The 17,072-nt window shown below is 35.7% G+C and overlaps 1 protein-coding gene across 3 annotated transcripts; it reads left to right on the forward strand.

Annotated features, from left to right (window-relative positions):
* The first annotated feature begins 2,693 nt into the window (after positions 1 to 2,693).
* aktip (akt interacting protein) lies at positions 2,694 to 16,545 on the forward strand. 3 transcript variants are annotated; one of them, XM_056461784.1, is made up of 10 exons: positions 2,694 to 2,776; positions 5,374 to 5,477; positions 9,030 to 9,238; positions 9,412 to 9,476; positions 11,598 to 11,698; positions 12,180 to 12,268; positions 12,403 to 12,501; positions 12,896 to 13,003; positions 15,234 to 15,294; positions 15,544 to 16,545. In XM_056461784.1, the coding sequence occupies exons 2-10, from the start codon at positions 5,436 to 5,438 to the stop codon at positions 15,649 to 15,651; spliced, it is 882 nt and encodes a 293-aa protein (XP_056317759.1). In that variant the 5' UTR covers positions 2,694 to 2,776; positions 5,374 to 5,435; the 3' UTR covers positions 15,652 to 16,545. The 3 variants fall into 3 exon arrangements, with proteins under 3 accessions (XP_056317759.1, XP_056317758.1, XP_056317760.1); XM_056461783.1 differs by lacking the exon at positions 2,694 to 2,776 and adding an exon at positions 3,174 to 3,332; XM_056461785.1 differs by lacking the exon at positions 2,694 to 2,776 and adding an exon at positions 3,174 to 3,332 and having other exon boundaries at positions 15,234 to 15,334; positions 15,544 to 15,634.
* Positions 16,546 to 17,072: the final 527 nt, after the last annotated feature.

The raw sequence follows: 17,072 nt of genomic DNA on the forward strand, positions 1-17,072 counted from the left end.
GGTATTAGCATTTGAGGCTGAGTGCAATCACCTTTTTCATGTCCAACATTTACATTTTGGAAATGCCACTGGAATCCAGTCAAATTCATTCAGTCAGTGAGTCAGTGACCTTGCTTTGTTTACTGGCTGCATCACGGAAACCTCAGGCCAATTACTTTCATTAACAGACTATGTTCAAAAACAAAATGGAATCAGATAATTAAACAATAATTAAGTCAATAATTAGCTTCCATTTTCAGTCCTGGACAATGTCATTTTCTTCAATTAGGTAAATCGCTGAAGCAGTAAATTAGTTTTTCCTTTTTCTCTATGTCCTCATAAATTATTATTAGGCGTATCCCTCAAGAAATCAATCATTCAAACATCAGGTACATTTTACGATGTAATTACTTCACAAGTATACAGGAAAAACTGTGTGCTGTTGCCAGGAAACATGGCCATGTAATGACATCATCAATAATGCTTTTGATAGTGACAGTACAGCTTCTTTTTAACCAAAAGCCTAGTCAGGTTAGATTCATCAGTCAATTGAGGAAATCGTTGATTTACTTTAATTCTGTGTGTTTGACTCCCTCTGTTGTTCTGAAGAGGAACAGCAAAATATCTTGCCAATCCCAGTGAATGCTGATGATGTATTTCTTTGTGCCTTTTTCTTGAGCTTTGGGTTCACGCAAGTGAAATGCTGAGTGCTGTATGCATAGTGAGATATGTATTTACTTGAGAGAGAGAGAAAAAGAGAGATTCAAGAGAGTTTGACTGTCAAACATATATATTTTTATAGTACTTTTTTAAGGAACAAAATATTTATAATAGAAGTATGACGAGGGGTAGAAAATGAAGTTAATATAGTAATAGATTTTTTTGTTACATATAAAACATTGTTTGTTTTAGATTTTTTAAACAAAAAGATTTAATATCATTCAAATAAATTAGGAAAATTTATAGTTTAATAGGAACAAGGATTTTTTTAATAGAAAGGGATTAATATTAATAGATTAAAATATTAATAGGTAAATCGTTTCACCTGCAAATTTGTTAACTGAGTACTTTATGCTCAGCGTTCTTAACGTGAAGAATGACACACGACGTGAACTTGCACTTTTCCTACTGCAGTCACACCGACTGGCATAAGCATTTTATTTAAACAGAAGCCCCTGTATTTGATGATTACATCACGTGACATGATTGGCAGTCATTCAAAACAAAAACAAAATAAATACAAATATATTGTGATAGGTTTTTGATGAGTTATGTTTTATAAATATTTATATTTTCTATATTTGTTATAATTGCATATAAATATAGAAACATTCTTTTACATGTTATTTTAAATTACAGCTAAGATTAACTTTAAAAGGATGCACACGCTCATAATAAACTAACCCAAGAAGCTACCAATTAATCTGTTTATAAATTCACATGAAACCATTTTTCATTTGCAAAAAACAGTTGACATGTTTGTATCAATATTTGTGTACAATACAGAATATGAATTACACTGTCAATGACAAAAGAGATGAGAGAGAGGAAGGAAGGAAGGAAGGAAGGAAGGAAGGAAGGAAGGAAGGAAGGAAGATAATGAAATATAAATGAGTAATAAAAACATTAAATAAACTTGAAGGTAAGACGTTTAAGAACCAATTACAGTATATAAATTAAAGTCATTACAAAATGAAATAGTTCTGTTTGCTTTCTTATTTTCAGATAATGAAATCATATTTAAATAATGCATTTGCAATTATGTAAATAATTTGCATTAGTAGATATGGAATTTACAAAGAAGTTTATAACAAAACAAGCATTTCTTTTAGTAGAGACAGGTTTATAATAACCAAAAACAAAATCTTTAAAAGTACTAGAAACATCTTGTTGTGTGTTATCCTTAATAAATGATCCAATATGTTTCCAAAATTGTACAACATAATTACAATCCCAAAATAAATGAAAAACAATTTGAGTATAACATTGACAAAAATAACTTTACACCAATATTTATATTCATTCATTTTCTTTTCGGCTGAGTCCCTTTATTAATCTGGGGTCGACACAGCGGAATGAAGCGCCAATTTATCCAGCATATGTTTTACGCAGTGTGGATGCCATTCCAGCTGCAACCCATCACTGGGAAAAATACATACACACTCATTCACACTCATAAACTACATACAATTTAGCCTACCCAATTCACCTAAACCACATGTCTTTGGACTGTGGGGAAACCGGAGCACCCGGAGGAAACCCACGCAAACACGGGGAGATTATGCAAACTCCACACAGAAATGCCAACTGATCCAGCCGGGGCTCGAACCAGCGACCTGCTTGCTGTGAAGTGATTGTGCTACTCACTGCACCACCGTGCTGCCCATATTTATATTTATGTATATTTTATATTATATTTTTCATAAAGTGTTTGATAGGATCAAATTTGTTGTTTAATTTAAAAGATACTTCTTTGACCTTATTTTTGTTGCAAAGACCATATTTTTCCCCATTTCAAATCTGTATATTATTCCAACAAAAGATTACAGGGCACAATGTAACTACCTATTCAATAAACAATTTTGTAATTTCGATCTTTTTCGCATAAAAGCATGATTTAAAAGGCCAATCTAAATTTACGGTGTTGGTCTGAAATGATGAACAGGTCAAAGCACCAATAGAATCTACTCTGCGTCTCTATAAGCCAATGGCAGAAGGCGAGTACATTCCGTGCCGTCAGTCAATGGGGAGGATCTTAAGTGTTTTAAAAACGTGAAAATGTCCTGAGTTTAGCAAGGTAAGTTTCTGAAAGTCCGTTGTAATGTCAGGGATATCTACGCGTATTAAACGGAGGTGCGTCAATACATGTCATAACATTACTGTAAGACTAAATACACAGCTCGCACTCGTTAAATCGCTCAGCTCACAATCTGACGCGACAAAATCGGAAGCAAGCGTATTGTCAACTGATTTAAAACCATCTTAGCGACACGCTTTGCCACTCCTGTCATCCCCATCACATTTTGCTTGTAAAATGATCGGTATGTGACAAATATTTGCTGTCTAAACGTCAACCTGAGGCATTTAACCTTGTTGTTTGCTCTATTGAAATTTTCAATGGATGAAGGGCTTGTCTTTCAAGATGAGAACCAATCACCGTGTCTCAGTTGTGTTTATGTTCCGCCTTTTCCTGTCAAGTTTGTTTGCGGTGTGTTCAGTATTTGTGCGAGATTATTCGGATAACAGTGTCGTCGGTGGTTTAGTTTACTGTACATAATTAAAAATCAAAATGTTTGACACCCGACAAGTTACCGTGTAGTATGTTCTTATCTAGGTGACATTATTTGTCTCAGGTAAGTGGCAACACGTTATTTTTATGATTGTTTGGCTAAGGCAGGCTAGTCTAGCATTAGTCTAGTTACGAATAACGTTAGTGTCATGGTGTCATACTATGCTTTAGCAGTCTTTATTTTCACCTAAGGATAGGTAATTAAACTGTTAAATTTAGCTGTCTTCAAACAAAGCTGTTAGAAGCGGTGTCAGCTAGAAATGAGGGCAATACATTTGTTTTTCGAGGGTTCAGAGATTTCTAGTTGAAGCGGTTCTTCCAGTGTCTCAGGCGTTGACGTACTGTATGTCACCACATATAAAGTTACCCTTTCAAATGTTCTCCACCTTTTATATTTGATATGAATTATATGAAGAATATATGTAGGCGTTAGGTTAATGATTGTATTTTTACAACCCTGCGAGATCTGCATTCAAAACGTCATGGTTTGTTCAAACCACAGCTGTTATGCGTTTTCGCTCTCTTGAATAGTTTAGAGGGGGAAAGTATTAAATAAAGTCATAAACTAGAAACTTAGGAATTAAACCTTGATTAAAGTAAATAAAAGCAATAGATCATATATAAACAACACCCTTTAGAGTACTGCATGTGGTGTAAAAAAGGCTGTAATGTGATAGGATCTTTTTTTTTTTAAATAAGATATCACACACTAATGTTGTTCAAGTCCTAAATACATACTAACTGCCTTTTAAATTGATTTATAGGAGGAAAGTGTAAAAATATAATACAATAAAGTTAATAAAACATTGTTTGCAATAAAGTCTTTTATATAATAATAATAATAATAATAATAATAATATATAGGGATGCTCCAATCAGGATTTTTGCAGCCGATATCGAGTAACGATTCCTTTCATGAGGATCGGCCGATACTGAGAACCGATTCTGATGCTTCAAACTTTATAATGCATAAAGCACATTTTCACTCTGGGTATGACACTTAAGTGGAGATCTCCCCTTGCATATTTTAAGAGAATAAATGAAGGATGTTGCATGTAATGCCTTAAACATGTCTCTTATAACCTCAGAAGCAGCTTTACAGAAGATAATAGATAAAACATAAAAAATGGTATGAAAAATTACTAACTATGCAATTTGGAATCGCTGCAAATGTGGGAAGAAGAATTCAACATGAAAAAGTTTGGAGTGCATGTTTGATGCTCGCAGCCATTAGTAAACAATCCAATAGATGCAACTTTTAATGTAAAACGCGTGTTCGGTGTGATCAGTGACTCTTAAACAAACACTTGGGATCGGTTCATGAGATTGGGCAGATTACTGAGTACCAATCGAGTCATAAAATATGATTTTCGGCCAATACTAATTGATCGGAGCATCCCTAATAATAATAATAATAATAATAATAATAATAATAATAATAATAAGATGATATTTAAGATAATTATATTAATTTTTATATAATTTTTAAAAAATGTACAGAAATATGTACTGCAGTACCGTAGTGACTTAATAGAAGTTTTAATAATGTTTTCACATGTAATGTTTTCCATGCATTTCTAACATTTTTATAGAATTATTTGTCTAGTAAATAACTAATGAAATTTTATAAATCATTAATTACAATAAACAAATCAAACAGTTAACGTAAATAACAAATACATTACTATTTTGAGTAGATAAAAAAAAATGCAGTAATGTACTTGGAACTAAGATTTGTATTAAATAATAGTTTATATAATGCCCATAGTATTAATTCTTTTAAATAAAAAATATAATGTTTTCTTAATGTTAACAGTAAATAGTGTATGTTTTTATGCAATCATGTATCATCCTTTTAAGTTTTAAAATGGGTGTCTGTGCACAGGAATAATCATACTTTTGTGGTTCTGTGGCATCTTAAAGATTAAATACCTCTGAATTAAAATATAGTTTACTGAAGTCCTCATGACAAACACAGGCAGCAACATGGTTCATAGGGATTGGATTGCCACCAGCTGCCATACAGCATCAGGTTGCCCATTGTGTTCTCCGAATGTCCAGGCTCTCATCAGCGCTTTTTCTTTCTGTCTTTCTTTCTCTCACAGCAAATTTTTCGGATGCCACCCAAAAGTGAGCAAGCACACACCCATCTAGAGCTCAATGAGTAATGAACCCATTTTGGAGCATGTCTACAAACGCTGGTCGTAAGGTGAAGTATGGCAGCTCTCCTGTATGTCTTTTCATGAACACCTTTGATCTCTTGATCCTTGTTATTTTTGGTCTATTAAACCAGCTCATGAAGTGGCTTATGAGTAGGCCCACCAGGATCTGCGTGTGGAGAAATCCACAGATTTTCAGCCCATCACAGAGTCTATTTATTTACTTTTGTAAATGTGTGTAAACATGTTTATTCAGATTTAATATTTTCTGTAATATTACTGTCTAATGGCAAATGTTTTTACTTATTTACAATACATTTTCTTTTTTTCTACAATATTTGCATTGTAAATCTGAAATGTTTTTGTTGTTTTTAATAATATAATTTTTTTTGTTAAGTTATTAGTTACTATTCTATTAATATTTCCACATAAATCCACAGAATTCTTGCAAAGTTCTGCGCAGAAATGGCAATAAATGTCCACAAATTCTGCTGACCTCGCTTATGAGTCAAAGGTTGACAAAAACTTCAAACAAAGTGGTTCTGTATATTTTTATAAAATGGTTCTATATATATATTTTAAATAATTTAATTTCTGAGGTACTTATTTACGTTTTCCACAGCATATTCTTAATGTCATTTACCTGAAACCTTAATGGCTGCAAAGAGAGAGAGAGAAAGCAAGAAAATGAGAGCGAGGAATGGACTGGTTTACAACAGTTGACTTCAATGAGAAATCACGTGAGAGGCTCAGGGTTTAAAGGTTATTTTGCATGGATCAACCTCTTTAGTATGGTCTCAAATTTATGTGGTGTTGAAGGATGTTTTTCATAAAGAATGATGAAAAGCTGAAAGTTGCAGTCAACTAATGCTTCTGACTTGGCAGATTGTCTGTTGCTAGCTTCAAAGGTGTTGTCTGAGCCTGGTGTGGCACTGCAGCTGTCATTAAGACGTTAAATTCAGCTGTTTCCTAATAGATGCTGACTCATGACCCAACTGTTCTCGTTGATTTATGATGGATACTATCTGTTTGAAGGGTGTATTTGTGGTATTCTGCTGTATTTTGTTTTTATTGGCTTTATTACAGTCTGTTTGCTGAATAGCTGAAGCAGTTTGCTGTTAAATTTTCTTTTCGTGATGTCTCAGGCCTTTGCTAGTTTTTGAAGTTTACCTTCAGACTTTTGATTTTTATAGTCTGGTTTGGATGAAGTAAGTGGATTTTTCATTCTAGTCACTGTGCTGATTTCAGGGGACAATCTGTGTAATGGATTTAAAAACGATGTGTTAAAATTACATTTTAGTAAGTCTATTATGGTGCTAGTTATTTATTTGTAGGTAAAAGCATAGTCATTGAAGACAAATGTGGAAATGGACAAACAAGGGTTTTTCTGCCTCTGTCATATGGATTTGTGCTTTCATAAAGGGTGAATGAGTCACATGATCTTGTCCCCCCCCCCCCATTTCATATCATTTGAGTCATTTGTTTCATGTACTGCTTTAATTTCTTCTTGCTCTTTCATAAACTATAGCAGAAATTATTATTATTATTATTATTATCATCATCTTTGTAAAACGAGGGAGTAATGAAAATTGCTTTTAACACAGATCATTGGGTTCTCTGCAGACTTTTGCATTTTAGATAATAATATGTAAAAAGTTGATTTATCGAGGGATTAAAAACTCTTGAGTTTTCAGTTTCAGAATAGCTGATCCGAGTTGTCAATCAACTTTGAGTAGACTTAAGCTGCGGTCACACTGGGCTTTTCCTCCCATAGACTTCCATTCATACGCACGCGAATGCGTCAGACCGGAAACGCAGGGTCATGCGTTAAATTTCACAGTTCGCTGCGGTGCAAAGTTCAAGCTTTGTGAACTCTGACCTGCGAAATCTCATCACTTGACTGCGTGAGACCAATCGAGTATCAAAACAGCACCTCTCTCGACAGAAATTTAAAACATGGACAAATCGCTCGCTTTTTTTTAATGTCTAATCATCTTGTTTGATCCCGCCCCTTTTCGCAGTGCAGTACGACAGAATTTCGCACACACAAAGCCCAGTGTGACCGCAGCTTAAAGCTTAAAATTGTTTTAAAGTGTGCTCAGCCTGCTGGTTTGTCCATTCACACACATTTTCATCAACAAACCTTTTTTAATGCGCATACTGGAGTTTGTTCAGTAAAAGTGTTTCCATCGCAGTTTATGCGCATCTTTTCTTAACAAATAAAATTTATCCTACTCAGTTATGTACGTATGTTTTTTTTGTTTTTTTTCCCCTTTTATGGCAAGTAAAAAATTACATTGTTTATGCAGAGATTTCATTTATTTATATTTTTATATATATATATATATATATATATATATATATAGAGAGAGAGAGAGAGAGAGAGAGAGAGAGAGAGAGAGAGAGAGAGAAGAGAGAGAGAGAGAGAGAGAGAGAGAGAGAGAGAGAGAGAGAGAGAGAGAGAGAGAGAGAGAGAGAGAGAGAGAGAGAGAGAGAGAGAGAGAGAGAGAGAGAGAGAGAGAGAGAGAGAGAGAGAGAGAGAGAGAGAGAGAGAGAGAGATAAACCCACTTCAACAAACCCTGAAAAACACTGCCTAAAGAAAGATAGTGAAAAAAATAAAAGTAATCATAATAGCAGAAAAGGAAAAACTGCTAGATTTTTTTTTAAATAAAAGAAAATAAATAAAATAATAAATACATAAAAAGAGTGACAACAGTAATGGGTGATACGATCAGGGATAATGCTGTGCTATCTTACAATGGTAGGCTTACATAGGAGAAGCTTGAGGTTCTGGACAGAGAAAGAAAAGACAAAAGGATTTCAGAAATAAGATTCCCTTTACATACAAGACTGTCACATTATTCCACAGGAAGTACACTTACAGCAGAGAAATATAATAAGTGTTGCCAAACATGAGAATTTGCTAGAGCCTCTAATTGAATATTTAATTTTTTCCAAGTGTAAATATAACATCAGATCCTGAAGCCATTGTGATACTTTTGGTGGATTTAAAGATTTCAAGTGCAATAAATGTTTTTTTATGCCTATTTTCAAAAGTTATGTGCATCATGACGTTTCCATCAATTTTTATTATTTTTTTTTAATGCGCATATCCAAAATGAGCATTAAACTAGGTGGGTGGAAACGTAAGGCTATTTTCGAGAAATACAGCTTCGTCTTTAAAAAAAGGCGAGGAGACTGACAGAAACTCAGTTTAGAGAATAAAACCTGCTCCTGACCAGGTTAGGTTCACAGAGTGAGTTACCACGGTAACTGACTCTGAGTTAAAGTTACCTCTCTTTCAGAAACAAGCTTGACTTACCCTGCTTTCTCCAGTTTGACAAACCTGCCATTTTGAAACGAAAAACCCATGAGTTTCTCTCATTTCAGAGTTAAAGTACTCTGAGTTTTTACTTAACTTTCTTTCTAAAACAGGCCCCTTAACAGTGTCATGCGTGCTGAGTATTAAATGGTCACTGATTTACCCTGGACATTTCAAATGTTTAAACTTGCAAACAAAAATAGTCAGTAGATTTTGTTTTATTTTAAGCAAAAAAAATAGCAGAGCCATCAAGTAAGTGTCATTTGTTTGTGTGTGTAGAGATCTGATGGTGAAGAGCAGAGTGGTTCAGGGGAGCAGAGAGCTAGTCCAGCTCGTCCTCCGTTTGGTAAGAAGCAACTTCCCTCCATCCCGAAGAATGCCGTCCCCATCACCAAAGCCGCATCACCAGCCTCCTCTACGCAATCTGCCAATGGCACACATGCCTCATACGGCCCTTTCTACCTGGAGTACTCACTACTTGCTGAGTTGTGAGTAATGCTGTTTGAATATACTGGCTTTTTTGTATTGTTGATTTAAATGAAGCTTTGGCTACAAAACATTCAAAAGATTCAATAGAAATTTGTTTCTATATAAAAGATAATTTTAAATTGAGTATATTTTGAAATGTGTATGGTTGTATATGTCTTTGTCTCTGTTGTAGCACATTGGTGATCAAGCAGAAGCTCCCTGGCATCTATGTACAGCCTTCATACAGATCAGCGCTGAGTAAGAATGTCTCTTCCATTCTGTTCTGTCTCCCACAGATGCTCTTTATACAGAATGTTCTTTTGCTGCATTCCATTCAACTCCAAAAGAATTTTCAACTTCCTGCTTAGTAAAGTGCAACAGAATGTGCAGTTCATTAATGTCTTGTTGGAACCTTGTGTGGAATTCTACAACTGCATCAGCATGTGGATACTTGGGCCCTGTTTACACTAATACATTTTAGTTTTAGAATGAAATGACATCTGAAAACAGATGCAGACCTTCACTTGTCTGATTGGGGATTTTTCTCAATATTAAGTGCACAAAGTTCAGTCTTGCATCCTTTCCTTGTAAGTTCAGACTTCGCAAGTTTGAAGTGAAAAACAAACTTCCAAGGGCACATCGGGTAAATCTTCAAAGGGAACAGTGTACTTTATAATGTCATTCACATCATCCTGGCAACATTGTTACACTTTCGTAACAATAAAATGAAAACATGATTTAAGGAACTGCCTTTTTTCATTTTGATATTAACTTAACAGACACCAAAAATGTTGAGGCGTCATGTAGCTACATGTCAATCTTCACTGTATGCATTATAACAAAATTGAGCCTATAACATAACTGGCTCCTTTCGTTTTCATTTGAAAAATATGAAACATACATTGATGAATATCAGTTTTAATAATCAGTAATGGCCATTATGAAAGTATAACAGAAAGATTTATACAATATAGCAAATAAAGGCAAGCAATCAGTCAAAAGAACAGAATCAGTTTATGTGGTTCCATAAATTAATATATGAACTCATGAGCTCAGCCAAAACACATTACCTGAGAACAAGTAAAAGATTCAAAAGACCAAAGAGTCTAAAGATAGAGACAAGATGAATTCAATATCACGTTTAAGAACTATATTGAGATGAGATACAGAGGTATATCCTTGATGAACTGTCTGACGTGTGCTGCTCTAACTTGGGAAGGTGTGCTGAAAGCACCTGCTGCCTGGAGCTCAAACACACGCATACGCTGCAGCGCATACCAGAGTGTGTGGTCACGTGATGTGCGTTTTCAGTGCTATAGTGTGGATGGAGATCTTTTCAGAAACTCTAGGTGAATCACCAGTGTGGATGTGGATCGTTTTCATTCTAAAACGCCACTTTAGAACTAAAACATATTAGTGTAAACGGGCCTTTATACTGGGAGATGTGCATGATGATAAACTTACATTTTAGGCTTGGTGTTATAGTCAGTGTTAACAGTGTTATTGGGACAGCTACACTGATTCTGTTGTTTGCCCACTGCGTCACCCCCACCACCGATATTTGTATGCGATAGTGTGCATGCTTGCGTTGGTGACCTATGTTAAATAGTGAAAAATGCACATGAAAATTGTCCTGGTGTGCACTGGCCTTAAGATGTTTATGATAGCAAGAGGGTGACAGAGGAAGCAGAGCTCATCTTTCGGCTGGAGAGCAGAGTCACAAAAGAGGCAGACAAACATGAGCCGCTGAGCAGTTTTAAAAAAACTTGATTATACAAGTATAACTCAACTGTCACTAATGTGAATGTGTAACTAATTAAATGGCTCACAGATTTTATAAGCAATTTAAAGCACCCCTCCCCTGGTTATACTGGTATTACTGGTGTTATCACACATCAGTTAACTGGTGGGAAAATTACGTCACAGTCACAACCTAGTACACGTTCATTTAACTGCTTTTTTTTTTTTTTGTCTGCTGCTTAACACGAAAGATGATGTTGTGAAAAATGTTGATAACCAAACAGTTGAAGTTAACCACTGACCTCAATAGGAGTTGACTTTCATTTGACAAGTCTCTTATTGTGTTCAACAGAAGTGGGTAAAATATGGTGACAACTTTCTTTTTTCTTTTTTTTTGATGAATTGTCCTTTTAAGTCTTATAACAGGCTTTTGAACATCAAACCACAGAACTGGTCACAAGTCAGACAATGCATTGAAGTCTCTTACATCTGTTTTTGAGTGGAATGCATCAGTACTCATTCAGTGTTCCATTGTCAGATAGATATGTTGATTTTTATCAGTGTTCAGAAACCAAGCTGAAAAGTTGAATTGATTTGCCTTTGCTCTGTCAAGTATCCAGTACATTATTTCTGTTGCAGTGTGGTTCGGTGTGATTTTCATTCGCCATGGTTTGTACCAAGATGGTGTGTTTAAGTTCACCGTCTACATTCCTGATAACTATCCAGATGGAGACTGTCCTGTAAGTAGTATACACTGAATTTTTCAACTTAACATGACATTTTTGGTGTTTTGACCATTTATTTACTCCGTCGTAATGTTAAGAGAGCCTAAATATGGGAGAAAAAAGCCCCTCTGCAGGCTAGATGGATATTCTAAATTAGCCATAGTATCTAGTGAGCCATCATTGTAGGCAAGAAATGAGGCCAAATGGAATGTTGAAATACTTTAATGTTTGTACCTGATGTGATGACATTAGGGTGTGTCTAGAACAGTTACTGGCAACATTAGCAAATTGTTTATTTACTTGCATATTTCCTTCACAGAGTTTGTTGTATCTGTTTCTCCATGCTTGGAAATGTCACAGAAATGAACAAATTATTCTGAATATAATAATGGTTACCTAATTGTAAATGACTAGAAAAACAGTAAAAACCAAAAACATTGACATCAATGTCTATTAGTCCTCTTATGTTTGCTTGTATTTTTGTGTGTTCTTTCAGAAAGTTGTGTTTGACACTCCAGTTTTCCACCCACTAGTTGACCCAGTCTCTGGTGAGCTTGATGTGAGGAGAGCTTTCACCAAATGGAGGTCAGTTAAAAAAATAAAAACTCTTACCGGAGACGTTTTCAATCTAAGGGTCTCATTTTTGTGACTATGGGGAACGTGTTGTATTTATTCATCTCAATTGATACATCCATTTAAACATTTATTTACATTTGCAGACGAAATCACAATCATATCTGGCAGGTGCTTATGTACGCCCGCACAATCTTCTATAAGATCAACACTATGGAGCCACTCAACCCAGAGGCTGCTGTGCTGTGAGTAATGAATACTTTATCATTTCATAGTCACTGAAGTTTGAAGCTTTCCCAGCATTAACACTTGTGAAAGTCACTAAATATGTTCCAGCCACTCAAGTTGCTTTAGCTCCATAGTAAACTAAAGCAACCGCACTCTCTCTGTAATGTGTTTGGGCATTGCCTGTGTTAGTGTGAGCTGCTTTTTTTTTGACTTCCTGTTCAACTGAAGTCATATGGTGCTTACAACCGTAGTCCAACCTCAGACATGGGTTCCCACATGAAGATGAAAGCTTGTTTAGCTTGCCCCCCACATTCATTTCCTCTTAGCTGTACCTCCCAGTGTTAAGAGCTTGTTTTGAAGTCCTGTGCACTCAACTGCCTTTGCTTAATAATATCGCTGTTTTCTGTGCAGGTATGACAAAGACATCCAGCTCTTCAAAAGCAAGGTGGTAGACAGTGTCAAGCTATGCAATAGTCACCTGTTTGATCAGCCCAAGATAGATGATCCTTATGCAATAAGGCAAGTGCAGCACTGTTATTTTGATGCATCGTTTTGTTTTCCGAGGCTGCGTTTACATTGGCACTCTTAAACATGCAAAACATCATTTGGACTCAGGTTTGATATTGCTGCACATGTCAACAATGTTTCACTTTTTTTTCCAAATGTGGTTTTAAATCTGATGTGTTTCTGATGTCTGTATGTCTAAATTGTAACTTCATGCAACCACAAGGTAAGGTAGAACAAAATCCCTTGCAAGGAAAGTCAGTTTACTCGGTGGCCATATTTACAACACCCTCTGATATCCAAGATAAAAGTCCTATCTAAATAAATGGGGGAATGCTGAAAAAAAGTTGCTTGCGGAGCTCTAAATTGAATTATTTATTTTAAATCAACAACAAAAACTGCCCGAATCATGTTTAAAACAAAATAATGGCAGCTTCATGGGCAAATAAATAAAAAGGTTGTCATGACACCAATCTCCTTAATGGCTGTTTCAATGGTATCCGGAGGATGGGATTCGAAACACTGAAGAACAGAGACAGAACCTAAGGTAAGACTCGAGGACAAAGACTGAAGGACACAATATGTGATGGGATGCTGTGATGTCTTTTATCCTGTTAAACTCAATGTAGACACGCTGTAGTAACAGACAAGCGAATCTGTGCAGACCTCTCCCCCACAGACATGTGTGACCTTTTCATACGTTGGCCAAGAGAGCTTAATGTGCTGCAATTTAAGAAAATGCGTGCAATTACAAAATATAACAGCAAATTGAGAAAAGATCTTTATCCGTTTGACAGCATGTGCTGCAAATTCTCACAACGCAAAAAAATTAATGCGCTGCATTTTCTTACAACACAAACAATTTACGAAAACGTGCAACATTTTCTCACAACATTTTCACATAACACAGATCACAACAGAAATGTTTCAAGGGAACCCTATAACGTGATGGACCTGGCTATGGTTGTTGTTATTTAGGCTAATAAATTACAAAAGACAATGGAATCAGGATGTTAGAATAAAAAAAGAAAGAAAAAAACTCCCCTTTCAAAGATCACCTACAACTTTAATCAATAGTCACGGCACAGCGACGTCTGTCACGTTTTTGGGTCCCCTTGAAACATTCCGTGTTCTGTTGTTTTTGCAAGTGTTGTGACAAAATGCATTGCATTTTATTAATTTGTTTGCGTTCTGTGAAAATGCAGCACTTTTTTTAATATGTTTGCATTGTGAGTATTTGCAGCACATGCTGTCAAATGGATGAAGAGCTTTTCCTAATTTGCTGGTGTTTTTTGTAATTGCATGTGCTTTCTTAAACTGCGGTATGTTAAGCTCTCTCGACGACCACACTTTCATCTGGAAAATGCATACCCTTTTTTTAAAAACAAATTTAGTTTCTATTAAATTATCATTTGACTTTGGCTTTGTATCATTTGCATTGACAATTTATAGAATTTCACTGACTTGTCAAGTAATCGTTGTATAAAGTATAACGATCAAATATTGTATTCATTTAAAGTCAAAGAACTCCTTAAATTATCGAAATATTTTATATCCACCTGTCAAAATGCCAGGACACACCTAGCTGGTCAGTGTTGGGCAGTCGGGTCAGCATCAGACTTGCTGGTTCCACATGTCACCTCTCGTCAGGTTATCGTCACAGCCAGTTGACCTGATTCAGCATGTAGAATCGGCGTCAGCTGAAGACAGCTCTCTCACTGGTTATTCAGCAATGAATCAGAGTGCGAGAACAAAAGCTGAAGTGATGAAACCAAGCAAAAGATTCAAGTGAAGATGAAATGCAAAGAAGTCAGGTGCAATTTCAAATATTTGTCAGACGTGAATTTCTCTGTGGTGAGTGACAAGTGCTGTGATAATTTGATTATGCTTTATCTGTGTGCATTTTGTCTTCCGGTTTCCCATTATGGAATCAGAAACCCCACTACTGCCACCTCCTGGTGTACGAAAAGGACAAACACATAGCCGAATTCTTATTTCGGGCTGCCATTCATTTGCTGTTTCACATTTAGCTTTTTAGTCTAAAAGGAGGCCAGATTGGATCTTTGCATTAAGCACAGTGTAAATGCAGCCTGATTACAGTGTAAATTTGAGATATGGATTCATTCTTCAAAAAAAAATGAAACCAAGATCTAGTGTTTGGTGGGGTTAAACGTTCAGCATTGAGTCATCAGACTGGACTTTGGTTCATTTGTTTTCCTGCATCTGATGTTTGTGTTTTCTGCAGCTTCTCCCCATGGAATCCAGCGGTGCATGAAGAGGCGAAAGAAAAGATGTTTGCACATAAAGTGAGTGTGTGACGCTCCCCTGACTGCTCCCCACAACCAAGTAAAAACTGGCTTCTTCCTGGTATCTGATGCATGCCTTTTTTTAAAGCATGAGCTTGTGTGTGGAACACTGTTTCCTTTCCTGTTCCCAGTTCTCCTTCTACTCTTCATAACTGTGGGTTAGCTAAAAGGCTAATATTTGTGAATATATTAATAACACCCTTTGTGCTTCTGACCGATGGCCTTCTTGTGTTGTTTTTGTTGTTGCAGCGGCGGCCGGAGGATTATAACAAAGGCCTCCCGGTGTCTGGACTTTCCTGGGTGAAGCCTGGCTCCACTCAGCCTTTCAGCAAAGAGGACAACCCCCTTCAGACGTGAAATTTCAGTGCTTCCGTCTGTCCACCAGAGGAGCGCTGTGCTACTGTGGCTGCACCGAACCACACATATATCGAAGTCTGATGCAGTTCTATGAACTTCATCTTCATTCGCAAAACTCTCGCTCAGCTTTAAAGAAAACAAATCATTTTAAACTGCTATAATGGCTTAAGATCCATAGACCTGTTCCTGGTATAGCCCAGAAGACCCCCTCTCGTTCATTTCAATGCTGATGCTTGAACGCACCGAAGATGATTCTAGAAAGTACTGTTAATTGCACAAGTTGATGTATTCAGGCACAACAAACCACCTCACTCCTGCGTGTAGGTCATGCTTTTCTAAATGATCAATTTGGTTTTCTATCTAATCGTTTTACAGATTTAATACGTTTTCCATTTGGTTTTCCTTTCTCTACATTCTTGGTTAATAATTGTAATTTCAAACAATCAATCATAAACTGGGACAGAACACCTTGATTATAGGTCATTTATAGCTTTGAGTTTTTTTTTGTAATAACCTGTGTATGAAATGGTTTTTTATGTAAATTACAGAGCAAGGCATATACTATTCATTACGACACTAAGTTAATCCTCATTGTTTAGTAATGTAATTCACTTTTATTGTGTCCTAATGGTTTGATCTAAATGGGTTTGATGTGTAAATAGTGGAGCAGTTCGATTAAATCAATGGCCTCTATAGCAGAGTCCATACATCTCATTTATTTATCTAGAAATTAATGATTGTTTAAATTTTAGACTTTTACAATACCCCCCTTTTTTCTTTTTAATGTTTATTTTGGGCTGTCAGTGAGTATACTGATTTGAGCCCAGCTGTGTAAGTAATGTATTATTATTTTTTAAAATCTGTTAAAAGCAAATAAATGCATAAACGGTGAAACTGGTCTGAAATGGTGTTTGCTGGCAGTATAATTTCTGTGGTTAAGATATTTTCAATAAAATAGATTATTAATGGAGAGAATCTCATGTGTGTATGTGCACGTGGATGAATCACACATTTGTTTCCTGTGTTTTCTTTTTATTTGTGCTGCTTTTAGGAGCAAAATACTTATTTTTAAAGTAAAGGGTGTGATCTACATAATCTTGCTGTGAAAAGTGAGTTCTGGTAAGTTTTATAATACTTTTGTATAGTTGTACTCTTTGTTTTATGTGTGGCATATACGGTTATTCTTGATGTGAAAAGCAAACACTGGTAAGTTAAGCAAATTTTTTAAACCTTTTTAATATTGTGCTCTTTATTGAATGTGTGGCAGAAATATTTTATATGTAAATGAAGTGAACAAATTGTAAGCTATTGCGGTTTAAAAACATTTAAGGTATTTTAATATTATGCAGTGAGTTTAAGAGTATGAATAGGTGCAGGGTAAAAATAATTTAGGTAACAATAACTGTTTGATATTTTCCAGC

Source organism: Danio aesculapii, chromosome 7 (genome assembly GCF_903798145.1).
Source record: "Danio aesculapii chromosome 7, fDanAes4.1, whole genome shotgun sequence".
Lineage (NCBI taxonomy): Eukaryota > Metazoa > Chordata > Actinopteri > Cypriniformes > Danionidae > Danio > Danio aesculapii.

Coding starts and splice junctions, on each gene's coding strand:
- aktip (XM_056461784.1), top strand. CDS start 5,436: ATGAACCCATTTTGGAGCATGTCTACAAACGCTGGTCGTAAG. Junction 12,502..12,895: donor AACCCAGAGGCTGCTGTGCT/GTGAGTAATGAA, acceptor TTTTCTGTGCAG/GTATGACAAAGACATCCAGC. Junction 13,004..15,233: donor GATGATCCTTATGCAATAAG/GCAAGTGCAGCA, acceptor TGTTTTCTGCAG/CTTCTCCCCATGGAATCCAG.